Genomic DNA, 17549 nt, shown 5'->3' with positions numbered 1-17549 from the left:
TAATATGAGAAAAATGAACTAAGGTTTTAGGAAAAGTATAAAGATTCCAGATTCATATTATATTTTACATATTCTCTGCAATTAATGACTGATTTTTCAGTATTTACAACAATATATTTCTACTGCATTACTAATGCAGTAAGGGCTAATTATTCTTATTGTGACCATTTTTTGGTAATTTACATGGATTGCAAGTGCCAATAATAATGAGCAGATTTCTAGTTTTTTGATTGCTTCACAATATTACACATTCAAATACATTTTCAAAATTTTCATGAAAATTAGCATGAATCTGGAGGCGTGCAGCTTTACGCAAGATTGTAAACTAACAAGTAAAATTACTTCTGTAAAGTAAAGGTAGCTTTCTGTGTTATTTTGAACCCGTATATTTACACATTTCCCTTGTATTATGGCTGAGAGTGCTTATGTTGAAATGTGATTTTAAAAAATGTTGCATTAATTATTTGATAGCGAGCTGCTGTTTTTTCTCAATTATTATTGTTATTGTTTTAGTCATGACTGGTGTTCACTTTATTTATTGTGTAAATGTAAAATGTTTTTGTGCATTTATATTATGAAACATTTTTTTATGTTGTGAAATAATTACTTTAGCTGGCCACAAAATCTGAAGTAATAATAGCAGCTATCATTGTAGGTCATCATCTTCAGTAAAAACTTAAATTTGCAATTTTATATGAAATGTGACTTGAGATTTAAAAAAAAAAATATTCTACTGTATCAAGTCTGGGTTTTTTTTCCATAGTTTAAAGGTCAAAGGTCACTTATTAAGTCACTAGTGCTTAATATGTTTACAGAAATATTACATGTCAATAGAGATAACAGTTTAAGAGATAAGTAGAGATAACAGTTTATTTTGACTGTAATGAAATTATGTGAATTTTTTATAGCACACACCCATCAGTGATTATTTTTTCAAAACTTTTTGATAATTTACTTTTGTCAATAAAAACCATAAAATGGAGAGAAAATTGCTTGTTTTATGTCCTTTCTCACTTGCCATGGGATTTTTCTTTGAGGATCATTGCCCATATAAAATGCCATGTGCGCTTGTCAGATGGAACAGAAAAACACCTAAAAATAAATCTATTCACCATGAGGAAGCAATTAATGGATGCAAAAACTTGCTGTGCCGATTAGAAATACATTTATGGGCACATTGTGTAATTATGAGACTAAACAATGTCAATGTAAAAATTCTATGCAAATTTGCCTTTATTGGTGCTCCCAAAATATCTGCCTATTCCATAACGAATATTATGTAACATAAATCATCAGAGAGAAAAGCTAGAAATTTTACCTTTTTAATTTGGCCAGTTCTGTAGACTGAAGTGAGCTTCTGGATCAAGTTTGTATTGTCAATAGGAAAATACACTTTCAGAAACCCTGCATTGTGAACACAATGTGATCACAGTAATAGATATATGGTGTTTTTGTGGTGCAATAAATATGCATGTTAAGCTGATAACTACAATTTTTATGAAAATATTCATTATTATCTCATGACTTAATATATAGAGGATATTGAATGAGTGTAAGTTCAATACTGAATTTATTGCACGAGTTGAATAAAATTATATTATGCGAGCCTCTGGTGAGCATATTATTTTATTCAATGAGTGCCGTAAATTCAGTAATGAACTTACACGAATTTAATATTCTATTTATCACATACCCAAAATAAAGACCCTTTAAAGGGAAATAAGAGTCATTTTTGATTGACGCGCCTATAGTATAATGCTAACATTTAGCGCGTCTTTACACTAAGTTTATATAACGCTAATGATGTCACGTCAAAATATATGCACGGCCGACTGCAATACCATATTTACGCAAAATCGGCATGGGTGTGTGATCAAAAATTAATTGCGATGGCCTTGTATAAGAGCTGAGCTACAAAGAAAAGCAGAAACATAAATTTATAAGTATGTTATTTTTTCATACAATGTAGCTTTTAATTCAGACTTTGTTAACTGTAAAACCAAAATAAAGTACAGTTCAGTACTACAAGTACAGTCGAATTATTAGAACAAAGATTGTGACTCAATGTGGTAAATGCAGACATTCAGATTTCCACTGAATATTGCAGTCAGCATTATTCTTTCCATGACCTTCCCTACTTTGTAACTATGTTAATCAGAAGGAGCACAAAATGAGAACCTGTTTTTAAGAAGAGCTATGATATGATGGTCTTTAAATTTATTATCATTCACTATGATGATGTCACTAGTGTTTATGAATATGATTAATTCAAATAGATTGCTTAATCACCATCGCTGAATACTTTGGAATCTTATCTCTGAACATCATGATATAAATTATCCCCTGAGCAATACTAGCTATGTTAAGCAACCTCAGATTATTATTAAGAACTGTTTCCATCATGGAACCACTTATTATCATTATACCCCCTCAGTTGTCCTACTCCCCACCCCAGAGCAGTTCAATACAATATCATGTCTCATCCCAGCTTTTAAAGCTGACCCCTCGTTTTAATAGTTTCTTCTTTTATCATTTTGTTGGGCAGGCATGCCTAAGTCCCCCAACAACTTTTAAATTAGCTTTCTTTCATTTTTTGTTGGGCAGGCATGCCTAAGTCCCCCAAGGGATGGACATTATTTGGAGATGGACAGATACAATTGCAATTCTTATTTTCACTAGCACATATTTCTCTTTAGCTAATTTCTCAACCCAGGGATCATCGGTTTGAGCCTTAATCAGGTCATGACCATCCTTCTTCACTGACATTTAGAACGGGTTAAGTTGCAAGAATTTGTTTCGCAATCGAGCTTAAATAAATATGTTTAAACCAGATAAATAAATATATTAACCAGAAGAATATACAAAGGATAAAAGCCAAATCATTAGTAGTCTTGCAAAACTGTAATCAGTGATAATTTTTTCTGAATTATAGTTTCAATATCATGCAAAGAATACACACTGGTTACGTTTTGATTTTCAACTTAATTTTTACATGAAAATAGAGACCCATTCAAGTACGGCGACACAATCAAGTACGGCAATACACGGCAATTAGTCATCCGTAACACGCGACAACAACAACAAATTACAAGAGAGACGCACAAAATTTAGCAAAAAAATCAGCAAAATACGTGGAAGAGGCATCATATTAACTCTGTTGTAAATCAATTACATGGTATTATAATGTTTCTATTATACTATTACGTCAGAAATACATGAAACATAAACTTCACAAAGATTGAATGATTTTCAAAATTACTTTGACTGTTGCTATTTCGGGTATTATATATTTTGGATAAGTTCCTTAAAATAGTCCAGCTTTTCCCGCATTATTGAACAAGATTAAATGAACTATTGTGTATTATAATTGCTGTTGAACAATGTTAGTGTTAAAAAGAATCCGGGTCAGCTCGGCCCTAAAACATACTCGGCCCCCGAGTCAGCTTGGCCCTATTCCAACTCGGCACGGGTCAACTCGGCCCACTTTTAAAAATGGGTAAAGGACATCAAAGGACTCCTATTGTCACGGGCTATTATTATCAATCAATGTGTATGTTAAATATACCGATTAATTAGGTGATAATTATGACTGACTTATTCATTCAAATTTGATTAGTGACCACCTGCAATTAATTAGAAGCTTCCATATGCTATTAAGTAAACACGTTTTTGTTTCATTTTTTTTTTGAAAATTACTTTACAAACAAAATGCATCTAAGGAAACACATTTTTATTATATCTATATTCACAGGCACAAGTATCGGACCTGGGAAGAAAAAATATGAAGTTATTTTATCAATCTGTTCATATTTTTTCTTCCCAGGTTCAATGATCGTGCCTGTGTCTATTAATTTTATCGAATCTGCAAGACAAATAAATAACTTTTTTTTCTCTAAATATACTTTATTTCAGCAGAGGTACAATGTATAATAATATAATGATAATAAGATATTTCTTATTATTCATTTACCTTAACAACATGCAAAGCAAAGTAAATACGTTATAGGCCTATATATTTTTGTAAAGTGGGCCGAGTTGACCCGTGCTGAGTTGGTATAGGGCCGAGTTGACTCTTTTCCATTAAAAAAGGTCTGTTTAGGAAATGGTAAGGAAAAATCCAGAGCACCTGATGGCATGCATATAATTTGTGGCTTTACTTCTCCCATATGTATCAATTATTGTTTTTTTGTCCCCTGCCTTTTTGGAGAGAAAAGGGGATATAAAAATAGGCTCTGTTTGTATGTCTGTCTGTCCATCCATCTGTCCGTCCTGACTTCAGTCCGTCCGACCGTCACACTTGCGTGTCCGGTCCATAACTTTGTCATTTATCAAAGGAATCTGAAATAACTTGGCACAAATGTTTGTTATAATAAAACGATGTGTCATGCCCAACAACCAGACCCCTCCCTCCAAGGTCAAGGTCGCACTTGCTCATTCAAGGTCAACATTGTCTATTTGAGGGGATATGTCGTGTCCGGTGCATAACTTTCTTATCTTTGAAGGGATTTTGTAAATACTTGCCACAATTGTTCACAATAATGAAACGATGTGTCGTGCGCAACAACCGGTCAGCTACCTTCAAGGTCAAGGTCACACTTGGAGGTCAAAGATTAACATAGTCTGTTATAGGGTATATTTTGTGTCTGGTCCATAACTTTTTCATAGATCGATAGATTTTGTAAATACGTGCCACAAATAGTCCCTTTTATAAGACAATGTGTCATGCACAACACCTGCATCCCTACCTCCAAGTTCAAGGTCACACTTAGAGGTCAAAAATTAACATAGTCTGTTTAAGGGTATATTTGTGTCCAATCAAGAACTTCCTTGGGATTTTAAAATAACTAGGCACAAATAGTCACAATAAGAAGATGATATGTCAAGTACAACACCTGCACCCCTACCTCCAAGGTCAAGGTCACTTTTAGAGGTCAAAGGTTAACAGTCTGTTATATGGTATATATTGTGTCCTGTCCATAACTTCTTCATAGATAAAGGGATTTTCATAGATAAAGGGATTTTGAAGATACTTGGCACAAATAGTCACAATGATAAGATGATATGTCATGCGTAACACCTGTGTCCCTACCTCCAAGGTCACACTTAGAGGTCAAAGATTTACATAGTCTGTTATATGGTATATTTTGTGTCCGATCTATAATTTCTTCATAGTTCAAGGGTTTTTGAAAATACTTGGCACAAATAGTTACAATAATAAGACGATATGTCATGCGTAACACCTACACCCCTACCTCCAAGGTCAAGGTCACACTTGGAGGACTTCAAAAACTATGTGTTATGATAACATGAAAAAGGGGAGAAAATTCTCACAAAAGTGACAGTAACCAAATATTTTTCTTTCTGTTTATGTCATATATTATGCTCAATATACAAACAAAGTTTAAATGAAAAATCTTTGTTGTTTTTCTAGAAATATGATCTTTAATGTCATAAGCTGGATTGGGCATTGTTACCAACCTGTTAAAATGATTTTTTTTAACACAAACTCTTATTCAGGAGCTTAGACACCTTACCTAAATTTGCTAATGACAGCTTTCTGTGTGTTGTAAACCAGAATTAATTGTTAACAAGTGGGAAATATTAATTGAATATAATGACTGAGTACTGATATATTTTTCGGGGGTTCAAATAAAGGCATGCATACTTGTTAATATTTTATTGAAATTCTGAATACTAGTACCAGGTGGGTTTCCATTAGAAAAGTATTTTTCGTTTTGTATAATTTTTGAAGAAAATATGTGAATAAAATGGCTATGAATCATACGTTATAAATAATGACTTGTTCAAAAGATTTTGTTACTGTAGAGTTTCAAATTCAGACTAATAACCAATTTTTTTTTCATTTTCAATGATGCTGTTGACATTCTCAAAATAACGACAAAAACTATTGTAAACCTCTATAGTCAAGAGTCATGTCTACGTCCCCACGAGGGATTTGACATTAATGAAAGATAGGTAGATAGCTAGATAAGATACATTGTCCCCCTTACTGTCACAAGAGTCAGAAAATAATTTTAATTTTATTTTTACAGAAGCCAAGCTAACAAGGATAGGGGATTTTGATGTGACAAGATGGAGACATATTTAATGATGTTATATGTGACATTAGATCAAGAATCAGCCCTTAAACAGCTCTTTGATGATAATGGCTGGCCATTTTGTAAGCTGGGTAAATTAATCTTTTACTTTAGAACAAAATTTATACTACTGGATTACTGGACAGTAATTTTCTCCTAATAAACATACATGATAAAGGTATCCAGTGTTATCGTTTTGAATAAAATAAACTACTGGCGATCAATATTAGACATTTGAGCCGCGTCACGACAAAACCAACATAGTGCCTTTGCGACTAGCATGGATCCAGACCATCCGAACAGTCTGATCAGGATCCATGCTGTTCGCTATCAGTTTCTGTACTTGCATTAGGGTTGGATGCGCAGGCTGGTCTGGATCCATTCTGGTCGCAAACGCACTATGTTGGTTTTGTCATGATGCGGCTCATTTGTATAATGTATTATTATGTGTATTATATTATGTATTATTGTTTTAATTTTTATTAAATGAAGTTTTTTTGTCATTCAGCTAAGTTCTTGTCATGATTTAGGTTCAACCATAGTGTTGCCTAGTATAAATATCAAGATTTATTACAATTTACATGTATTGTATTGTCACAAATTAAAATTCTTAATTAGTTTTTTGTTAAAATCGTAATGGATTAAAGGTATTCATTGATTAATGATAATTGGAAAATGTCCACCTTGTGGTAATCCTCTAGTGATTATCCTGCTTATACATGTATAACAGACTTAGATAAAAGGCCTCTTCTCAACTGAAATTTTCTTTAAAATCATGCAGTTTACCCAAAAATCTGAACGTAAAACGTGCATTTTTACTTCCAAAATAAGCAATTTTAGCGATTATTTTCCCCAAAATCAAGTGGCTAAGGCCTCTTCCCAAATTAAGTGAGAAAAATCATTGCTCTCAATTGTTTGATGTTTATTATCTGTGATGTTTGTTTGTTGTTTTTTTTCTCCAGATTTATCAGTTACAACGGATAAACTTGGTCCTGCTAGAAAATTTAAAGTAAAGAGACCAGCATCACCAGTCATTTTGGGTAAGAGAAAGGCGACCTCATCTGCTAGACTTGCTCCAGCAGTAAAGTTGGTGAAAATTTTAGCTGGAAAATGCGGAAAGCCAAAGGAAGTGAACAATTTACAAGTAGTGTCACAAGAGTCACAGACAAGCAGCGTAAATGCAGAAGACGAGATTAAGATTAAAAAATCTTCAAATTCTGACATATGTGATGATGATGATGACTTTGATAATAAAGAAGAGATTAGTGATGTGACGACAGAAATGAAGAATAGACAAGATGGTGAAAGCTTTGATGTGGCAGATCACGATGAACAAGCTGTAAGTCAAGATGTTAAAGACATTGCTAATAATGATTTTGATGATGATATAAACAATGATTTAGATGATGTAGGAGATGAGGAAAATGACGACACTGATGATAGTTTTGAAGGAATGAATGACGAAGTTACAGAGGAAAAGTTAGATGGTACCAATGTTAGTGTTAAGATTGAAGCACCGGGACCAAACACGATGGAGCAAAGCAGTATGGAGAATTTTCCAAGTCAAACAGTAAGTTTTGAGGAAAAATATTTTTCAATTTTTGATAAGTTAGAATTGTTTGCATTTTTATAAGTAAAGAGCACAGTTTGTTGATTTGGCATTAAAGCTAAGAAAGGCCAGTGTTCATATTACTCCAATGTCGTTGAATTTGTACTTTTATTCGATTTGTTAACTTAAAGAAATAACCTGTGTCTTATTTCAATGCAGTTTGGAACAATGGAATGTCAAATTGGTATCTGTTGCTTTTTATTACAAAGGAATCAATACTTATCATAGATTAATAATTTTGTTTAATTATTGATTAACTTCTAATCTTAGATAAATTGAGAAAATGCTGTATATGAAGTAATGAAAAATTAAAATATAAATGTGTTTGCACCACCAAGTCATATGAAAGGTAGAGGAATATGAAAAATACTAGATTTCTGTCACAGTGTGATAATAGAGAATGGGATGGTGTTTATTTATAGAAATATTGGTGAAAAATTACACAACACAGACCAGACAAGTTTGGTTGTTAACAATCTAACCATCTCCGTTTAATAGGGAGCAGTTAAATCAATTCATTTTCATTAAAACTTTGATAAAGTTTGTCAAATTTCCAAATGGTAATAGCATGATTCAATAATGCATTTATACTTCATTGGTTGACTGTTTCAATGTACAAAATAAGTCACTAGTTCAAATGTAAAGGCTTCAAGATGGCTTTTTTTGAGATCATAAGGTCAAAAGTTTAGATGTCACTGACTTATGCTGGAAGTAATTTTCCAAAACATTTTTTAATGATTTTATGGATTTCTAAAAGGTAAACTAATGAGTAATATCAGTTGACATTTTCAATATGCAGAGTTAAAAAACATCACATTCATAATAACGTTGAAATGGGAAATCATATATGATTGTTAATTGTGGTAGAAGTGGGATTGCAAGCCGTCAGCGACTTTGAGACTGAAATGAGGTCAATTTTTGTATTAAAACTTGTAATACAAAAATATATTACAGTTAAACTTTGTTTTCTTGAACTACAGTCACAGACTCTCCAATTTAAGGAAACAGACTTCAACTGTTTGTCATTGTGTAATGTCAACATTCTTGTTTTGATTTAATATTCTCTTTGCTCAGCATGATAAAGTAACAAATGTGTACATATATATTATTGTAAATGAAATGAGCTGCGTCATGACAAAACCAACATAATGGGTTTGCGACCAGCATGCATCCAGACCAGCCTGCACATCCGCGCAGTCTGATCAGGATCCATGCTGTTTGCTTACAGACCCTATAACAAGTAAAGAAACTGCTAAGGAACAGCATGGATCCTGATCAGACTGCCTGAATGCGCAGGCTGGTCTGGATCCATGCTGGTCACAAACGCATTACGTTGGTTTTGTCATGACGCGGCTCAAATGTATCATAATAATAAACTCTAGAAAGCTACCTGATTCTTTTCTTGTTTTTTATTTAATGGCTAATTGGCTATACAGTCAACTAAATACGGAAACTAATTTAAAATTGAAGCAACTTGAAACTTGTAAACAATCAGCTGTTTTTGATAAGAGTATAAAATTTTTGCAGTCAAGGTCTTAGGTTAAACAAACTCTCTTATCAGATACGATGCTGTGACAATGATATACAAACAAAAATTCATGTGATATACAGGCAGGCATTTTATGTCACTGTTTTCAGACTGACCAGCAGGCTTCGGAGATAATGCATCAGGAGCAGGAAACATTGCAAACAGAAACTGGCAAGAGAGTCCTATATACATGCAAGACATGTGGGCTACAGTATCGTAACAAACATACATTGACACAACACAAAAAAAAAATACATTCTTGGCCTCATTTTTGTCGATCATGTTCAGTGGCTTTCAATACAGTGGAAAAACTAAAACAACACAATCTTGAGAAGCATTCACATATGTATACTTGTCAAACATGTGATAAAGAATTTACATGGAAAAATGCATTATCTGTTCACATTAAAACTATACATGAGGGTGGTGAGCGTTTTCCGTGCACGTGGCAAGATTGTGATAAATCTTTCTATCGCCAGGATGTGTTGAAAGACCACATGAATAAGCATACAGGCTTGCGACTGTACTCGTGTAAGAAATGTGAGAAGACTTACTCCAGTAAAACGAGTTTAAATCATCACTGGAAAGTGTGTAAAACAGATGGACTGTTGTGTACAAAATGTGGGCAGGTGCTGTCATCTCGGGGTTGTGTAAAAGATCATAATTATTCAAGGAATGCATATTAAGACTCCGTTGATATGTGTGTGCGGACAAGTTTATACATGGAGAAATATGTTATCAACACATAAGAAAAATTGTTCAGTGTTACAAGGTAGTAAAAAAAGCTTAGACAAAGCTGAAGGGAAAGAAACGTCTTAAATGTACCTTAACTTTAAGCCTGCTGGCAGCAAACTGGATACACCTATACAACCAATGCGCACCAAGACTAGCTGCCATTTCTGTGCCCTCTGATAATAGTCTGCACGTTCCATTACTCAGTCAGTACTTATTTTGAAATTTTCCGAACTGAAAATAAGCTTACATCTTGCCAAGCTTACTTAATATTTGTATATAGGGCTTATATGTATACATGTAAAGGGAGGCAATGTATGTCGTTGTTTTTTAGCTCGACTATTCGATAAGAATAAGTAGAGCTATTGTAGTCACCCGAGCGTCGGCGTCTGCGTCGGTGTAACCACTTATGTTAAAGTTTTTGTAATAGTTCAAATATTTTCAAAGTCCATTGACATATGGCTTTGAAACTTTGCACACTTATTCACCATCATAACCCCAACCTGTAGACAGGAGGAGGTAACTCTATCAAGCATTTTGACAGAATTATGCCCCTTTTTTGACTTAGAATTTATGTTAAAGTTTTTGTAATAGTTCAAATATTTTCAAAGTCCATTGACATATGGCTTTGAAACTTTGCACACTTGTTCACCATCATGACCCCAACTTGTAAACAGGAGGTGGTAACTGTATCAAGCATTTTTTTTTACTATCAAGCACTAAGAATAGTCGAGCGTTGCTGTCCTACCGACAGCTCTTGTTTGTTGTTCTTTTTGTGTCGCCTTGAAAAAGGCGACATATAATAGGGATTACTTTTGTCGTCGGTGTCGGCATCCCGTTAAGCTTGTCCGGAGCATAAGTCAGTCATTATGTGTTGGATTGACTTCAAACTTGGTATGCATGCTTCTTATAATGACCCGAAGTGCAGTGCACAAGAACTGGTACTCTGCATTTCTTATTTTTTGAGTTATTGTCCTTTGTTAATTTTCATACTTTATTTTTGTCCAGGCCATTTCTCCTAAAGTATAAAAGCTATGGACTTGAAACTTCATAGAATGATAGATCTCATTAAGAAGAAGTGCAGTGCACAAGAACTGGTACTCTGCATTTCTTATTTTTTGAGTTATTGCCCTTTGTTTTTTTCATACTTTATTTTTGTCCAGGCCATTTCTCCTAAAGTATAAAAGCTATGGACTTGAAACTTCATAGGATGATAGATCTCATTAAGAAGAAGTGCAGTGCACAAGAACTGGTACTCTACATTTCTTATTTTTTGAGTTATTGCCCTTTGTTAATTTTCATACTTTATTTTTGTCCAGGCCATTTCTCCTAAAGTATAAAAGCTATGGACATGAAACTTAATAGGATGATAGATGTCATTAAGAAGAAGTGCCGTGCACAAGAACTGGTACTCTGCATTTCTTATTTTTTGAGTTATTGCCCTTTGTTAATTTTCATACTTTATTTTTGTCCAGGCCATTTCTCATAAATTGTAAAAGCTTAAGACTTGAAACTGAATAGGATGATAGATCTTATTGATAAGAAGTGCAGTGCACAGAAACCGCTGCTCTGCATTTCTTATTTTTTGAGTTATTGCCCTTTGTTGATTTTCAAATTTCATTTTTGTCCTGGCCATTTCTCCTAAACTATATTGTTCACAAGGCGACACATCCGACTCGCGGAGTTCTATTTTGTTTTTAAATTTTACTTTTTATTGAAGATTTATCGTTAAGGGAAATTCCCAACATTGAAAAATGGTAGAAGTTTTCTGTTCATTGGTTTCAGGAATTTAAGAGTAATGGAAACTACATAAATATGTATAGATTTGATGTGTAGTAAAAACTATATTTCAAAATAAGAGGCATAAAATTCAATGTTCTATCTGTTGTTTGTTTCCACATAGTCTATTACATGTATATAAAAAATGCAGTGTGTGGAAAAACCCAGTAAAAAGTTAGTAAATTTCATTTTTATTTGAAATAATAAATATAGAACAAATAGTTACCCTTGTCTTGTTATTCCTGTTTCAACTGGAGGGGACTACTAGTTTACATTCGTCCATCAGCCTGAAGATTCTGGATCCAGTCATAACTAAATACATAGAAAAAGCTAGGTTGATAGAACTTGATATGTGGACAGAGAGCCATATGGAAGTTATGCATGTCAGTTTATTTTTTCATTGATAAGTCAGACTGTCTGTCTGGTAAGTCCCAAGAATTGTGTATCCTGCAACATCTAAAACTGTAAAGAAGCTAGGTTGATCATACTTGGATTATGGATAAATTAAGGGCCATATGTAGAATATTTATTCGGCCTCTGTTGTTACATCTAACCAAAGAAACACCCCTACTAAACAGTGGCTCTTTCACATTTTGGTGACCTGTTTAAATGAGAGCCATCAACACTTACATTGTAGAGGGTTTTCAGTATTGAAATTGCATCTCAAATGATGAGAAAAATGTTCTATGTGGCATAGCATTCTTCGATTTTTTAAAAAAAATGAGTTCCTTTTGAAATGGATATTTAAAATTATAAACTGTGATTTTCTGCTTTGTTTTGGTTGATGGCATTTAAACAAATCACCAAAATGTGAAAGAGCCGCTGTTTAGTAGGTGTAAAGAAATCCTGATCATTCCATAACTCATAAAGTACAAAAGCTAGGTTGATGATACTTGGCATGTAGATAGAGGATCATATGAAGGTTATGTCAGCATGATTTTTACTTTTTTATCTATCCGTCTATCTGTCTGTCATCCGGGATTTTATTTAGGTACATAGTTGTCTACAGTAACAATAAGTAATTGTACTTTTTTTGTTCATTCTGTAATCTTTTACATGGTTTTGTTTTCTCTTATATGACTTGACTTAACCTTTCTCATATATGCTCGAGACATCGAAACAAAATGCATTTTTGGACCCCTGTACCCCCCCTGGAAAAACCAATAAAAGTTGGATTCACACATTGAAAGGCTAAAATGGTTCTAATGTATACATGTAGGTGAAACAAGCAATTTTCTACAGAAAGCACAACACATTTGAGTTAAAAAAAGGAAGACCTATGAAAATTAGTGGTGATATTGTGCAGAGAGTGTTGTCCCAGCATTGAAGGAAACATCACTAGGACACCAGGATTTGCCAAGACTAAAGAACTGAAACAGGCAGTGCAGTTGTTCAACCTATCCTTGCCATCTAAGTGGTTATCCATACATTTATGATCTAAATGAACTATCACAGAAAATGAATATAACTTAAGGGACTGTTTTTTTGATTATGACAGAATTATGGCCCTTTGTGAACTTAAAAAATTCTACTAGGAAATTCTGCTGTTATATTTTCCACGCTATTGTTTTACTATCAGGCACTGGGAAAAGTACAGCACAGTCTTAAAGACAGCTTTTGTTAAATGTGAACTAAATTTGTTTGTTATCTATTTAGTGTTGAATAAACAGTCTTAAATAAGCAAGCAATTATGTTGAAAAATCTGTTAAGTGTAATTCACATAAACTATCATCTTTACTATTTAGGACCTTTTTCAGATATTCTATTAATAATATCAATGGAAATGAATTAAACAAACTTGATTAGAAGCAACTAAAAACTGCTTGAAGATTTGCTCACAGAATCCTTCTTAAAAGTTATCGTTCTTGCAATATTTAATTATCAATATGTATGTGAAAATATATTTGCTATCTCTCTTCAGTTTGACGATGAACAAGATTCAGATGACGGCAAACCAATCGAAAGTCAGGAAACAGTTGTGAACAGGTTACTATCACAAAGTCAACAGCACGGTCAGCAATATAAATGCTGTATCTGTGGTAAGGTGATTAAGATCAAGTATAACATGAAGCGACATCTGCGGACACACCTTCCTGATCAGATAAAATGTAACTTGTGTAACCGTTTCTTCGAGAGTCGTGAAAAACAAGAGGAGCATGAGAAAAATAGGCATTCGAATCGTCACATGTGCGAAACCTGTGGTATATCTTTCAAACGTAAGAGCGATTTAAATTCACACATGATTAAACATGAAAGCGCATTTGTACAAGAAACTTCTCCGAATTGTTTTAAATGTATGCATAAAGGTTGCGGTAAATTGTTTTTCCGCCAAACAAACTACGAATATCATTTAAATACTCATAGTGGCATTAAACCTTACGAGTGCTCCAAGTGTCTAAAGCTGTTCCATTCTAAATACACAAAGAATGAGCATGAAAAAGATTGCTTGAATGAAGAAGGATATGGATGCGAAATGTGTGGAAGCACGTTTAAACAAAGATCCGGACTTCATAATCATATGCAAGCGGAGCATGTACAACGCGAGAAAGGATTCTCGTGTGAAGTATGTTCTCAGATGTTTAAATTCTTATCGGGGTTAATTCGGCACAAGAAAGATAAACATAAGCTCTCGGATGCTTCTCAGCAGACGGACACTACTGCGGTTGAGACGATGAAAAGCGAGTCTGCTGTAGAAACGCAAGCAGAAATAATAACACCAACTAGTAACACTGCTTTTATTGTTGTAACTGATATTGAACCTGAGTCAAAGAATGATTTAGAAAGTGTTAACAATGCTGATGACATTACTGTGAATACAAGCGTCGTGGAAGATATTTCCGAGGCCAACACTACAGAGATTATAACAGCAATGTCAGAGCAACAAGTGATAGAAACTGGTACTGATATAAATATAGAAAGAGTGATAGTAGTTCATCAGGTAGCGAGTGAACTCCCTCAACATTTAGACGATGTTAATCATTAACTAAAACAGTTTTTAACATATTCATGAAATATATATACACTTGTCCAGGATAGGAAAAGTTTTTCCTTTTACGATCATTTGAAGTGCATGCATTATGCACCAGCAGCTTTGTTCATAAAGGATCAGGTTCTAACTTCATATTTTTCATACATGATTGTACTTTCAAAATTTCTCCACATCTGAAAAGTTTGAATGCTTAAAATTCAGGGTTTACTTGAAATGGCATAAGTTTCTCTCTCACATTGTATTTTCCTAGTAAAAGATGATTCATTTAATATTGATCTTATTACCTCAAATGGCACCCCTATTAGATTAAACAAAGGTAACTTTTTCCTTCTCAATTTACAGGCAATGATTTTACACTATGACCTGATTGTTCTTTGACGATGACCCAATGACCTCATAATCTATAGTGATCATCTACTGACATTTGGTGATGTCTAAACCTAGATTTATCCTTTCACAAGTTACTGAGGGAACAAAGATTTCACACTTTGACATTGACTTTTGACATAATCATGGGTGACAATCTGAAAAATTGAAAAATCTGAAGACAAAAATAGCTTGGGGCTTGGGATCACTAGGGCTTAGGGCAAAGTCCTGGTGAGGGGTCCAGAGTAAAAGCACCCAGGGAGCTGAGATAAAATAACAGAACAGAAAATATGGAATCATTTGAAATATACATGTATTCATAAATAAGTTAACACTTTGCATAAATTATTGCAAATCATTTTCAAATAAAAACCTTTAGCTTAAATGATATGAAAACAGGCATTTTTGGACCACTATACATCATTATCATACAATTGCATGTATGAATAAAAATACAAATATATAAATATACATACTGCATAATAACATAACACAAGAAATATTTGTAAATTTACAATAGAAATGGAGCCATTTATTAAAGTACAAATAAGTCGATAGGAAATGAAAATTCCGAGAACAATATTTGCCTCATACTTTAATCTTAATTACCTTTTTCCAATAGCCTTTATTCATTGTAAATAACTGTGATGTTACTGGTACTACTCAGGTACCCTCTTGTGCCTTTAGTTGTCCAGAATACAATACATGCTTCTGGCCATTGCTAGCTGACCATTAGGGTAGACTGACTAGTAAGGTTTTGGAGTAGGACTTGTCTGTAAAACCTTTACCACATATCTTTGTGCAGCCGCTTGCACCTGCTAACTTTACCAAAGGTAATTGGCTGTGGATTGTTTATAGATTGTCTCTCCCTGCAGTGAACCTTTGTTGATATATTTTGAAAATAATGTAAAGCTGATGTGTGTCTGGCGCTATCACATTCACTACATCTACCTGTAAATGTACATGACTTAAAATTGTGATCTAAAGCATTGCAACAGTTGAAGCAAATATTGTGATCTTTTAGTAACTGTTTTCCTTTAGACAAAGATTTTTTCTTAAATGTTTTACATTCATTCAATGTACGAGTATCTGCATTTGCATTAAAAGAGCAAGACAGTGTTATGTTAAAAACCTCAGTTTTATGTACACTAACTCTGGTTCTGACTAAATATATTATCTCTTTTGGGCAAAAAACAAGATGCTTTACTTTGCAACTTCATAATTTACACAAAAGCTGTAATTTACCATCTTTTGCAGTGCCAACAGGATGAATGTGTTCAATGTCGACTTTTGAGATTGGTGGACTGAGGTTAATTTTCTAACTACATATGTCAAGTATAATGTTTTCATAGCTAACTGTGGCAACTGGTTGATTGGTTATGTCGGATGATTGGTTTGTGTGAGCAGAATTGTCCAAAGGTTTCTTTGATTGGTTCTCAGAAGATGCGTTGGTATCTGTAGATATTTCTCCAGGGTCAATTCACAACATCCATACACGTTTAAGTTCGGACCACCTCCATATGGTAGTAATTTTGGTAATTTCAGCTTTTACATTTAAGGTTTTCCTAACCTGTTATATGTTTTCTCATCTAAAATATTGACACTTGACCCGGTGTATACTGTCATTTGAATATGTATGTCATTTATTTTCAATACCGTTTTTGGAGGTATATCTCTACCAATGTTCTGTATTTGTACACTTTAAGAGTACTCGTCCTCTGAATTGGTCTGTAATTGTTGTTCACTAGCCTCGTTAATTTTTTTTCTGTCTGAAGCAGCGGCTGAAATGATTGATCTTTTTACAAATATGGCATGTTTTACCTTGCGCGGGACATGGTGTATTTCTGTGCAGGAATTCGAAACCGCAATTTTATGCATTTATTGGTTGTGTTGCCTCAGTTGACCTTTTTTCCTGGGTTCTGATTGACAGGGACGTGTCTTGCTCGGCCGTGATTTCGATGGGTGTTGCCTCTCCCAGATATGGCAACATTTTGTTATGAAAATTTACTCACTTGTTGTACTCCATTTTGAGATAATTTCTCGGTATCTTCCATTTTCTTTGCTTGTATTCCGACTGTTCTTACATTCTTCCTAACGTAAGAATGTCATTGAGGCTTTGTCCGGTTTCCTTAGTGTAGCAACCCCAGCTAAAATTTTAACTTTTTTACAATGTTTTTTAAGTGTTTTAATGATAGTATTAAAACAGACTAACTTAGGACATTTTATATATTGGAAATACATGTATCTTAGAAAATACAAAAGTTATGAAAGTTTGAAGTTTGTGAAATGTCGTGATTTTCTTGAACATTGTACCGATATATTATATAGGAAAATGAATCAAGTTAATTTTTATTAAAGATTTCATAACTTTTTTATTTTTCAAGATAGTGTAGTCAAACTTGGCAATCTTATAGAATTTAATTGTAGATTCCATTTCTGTACTCTGTT

General features: G+C 33.7%; 1 protein-coding gene across 3 annotated transcripts; it reads left to right on the top strand.

The window, feature by feature from the left end:
- Positions 1-3041: 3041 nt before the first annotated feature.
- Positions 3042-15681, top strand: LOC132730963 (zinc finger protein 577-like). 3 transcript variants are annotated; one of them, XM_060717048.1, is made up of 4 exons: positions 3042-3159; positions 6054-6190; positions 7061-7668; positions 13668-15681. In XM_060717048.1, exons 2-4 carry the CDS (start codon positions 6094-6096, stop codon positions 14727-14729), a joined length of 1767 nt encoding a protein of 588 aa, XP_060573031.1. In that variant the 5' UTR covers positions 3042-3159; positions 6054-6093; the 3' UTR covers positions 14730-15681. The 3 variants fall into 3 exon arrangements, with proteins under 3 accessions (XP_060573031.1, XP_060573032.1, XP_060573030.1); XM_060717049.1 differs by having other exon boundaries at positions 3049-3175; positions 6054-6181; XM_060717047.1 differs by having other exon boundaries at positions 3060-3175.
- The last annotated feature ends 1868 nt before the right edge of the window (positions 15682-17549 follow it).

Source organism: Ruditapes philippinarum, unplaced genomic scaffold (genome assembly GCF_026571515.1).
Source record: "Ruditapes philippinarum isolate M1 unplaced genomic scaffold, ASM2657151v2 ctg162_1_1_1_1, whole genome shotgun sequence".
Classification (NCBI taxonomy): Eukaryota; Metazoa; Mollusca; class Bivalvia; order Venerida; family Veneridae; genus Ruditapes; species Ruditapes philippinarum.
This window is presented reverse-complemented; position numbering and strand designations above follow the sequence as displayed.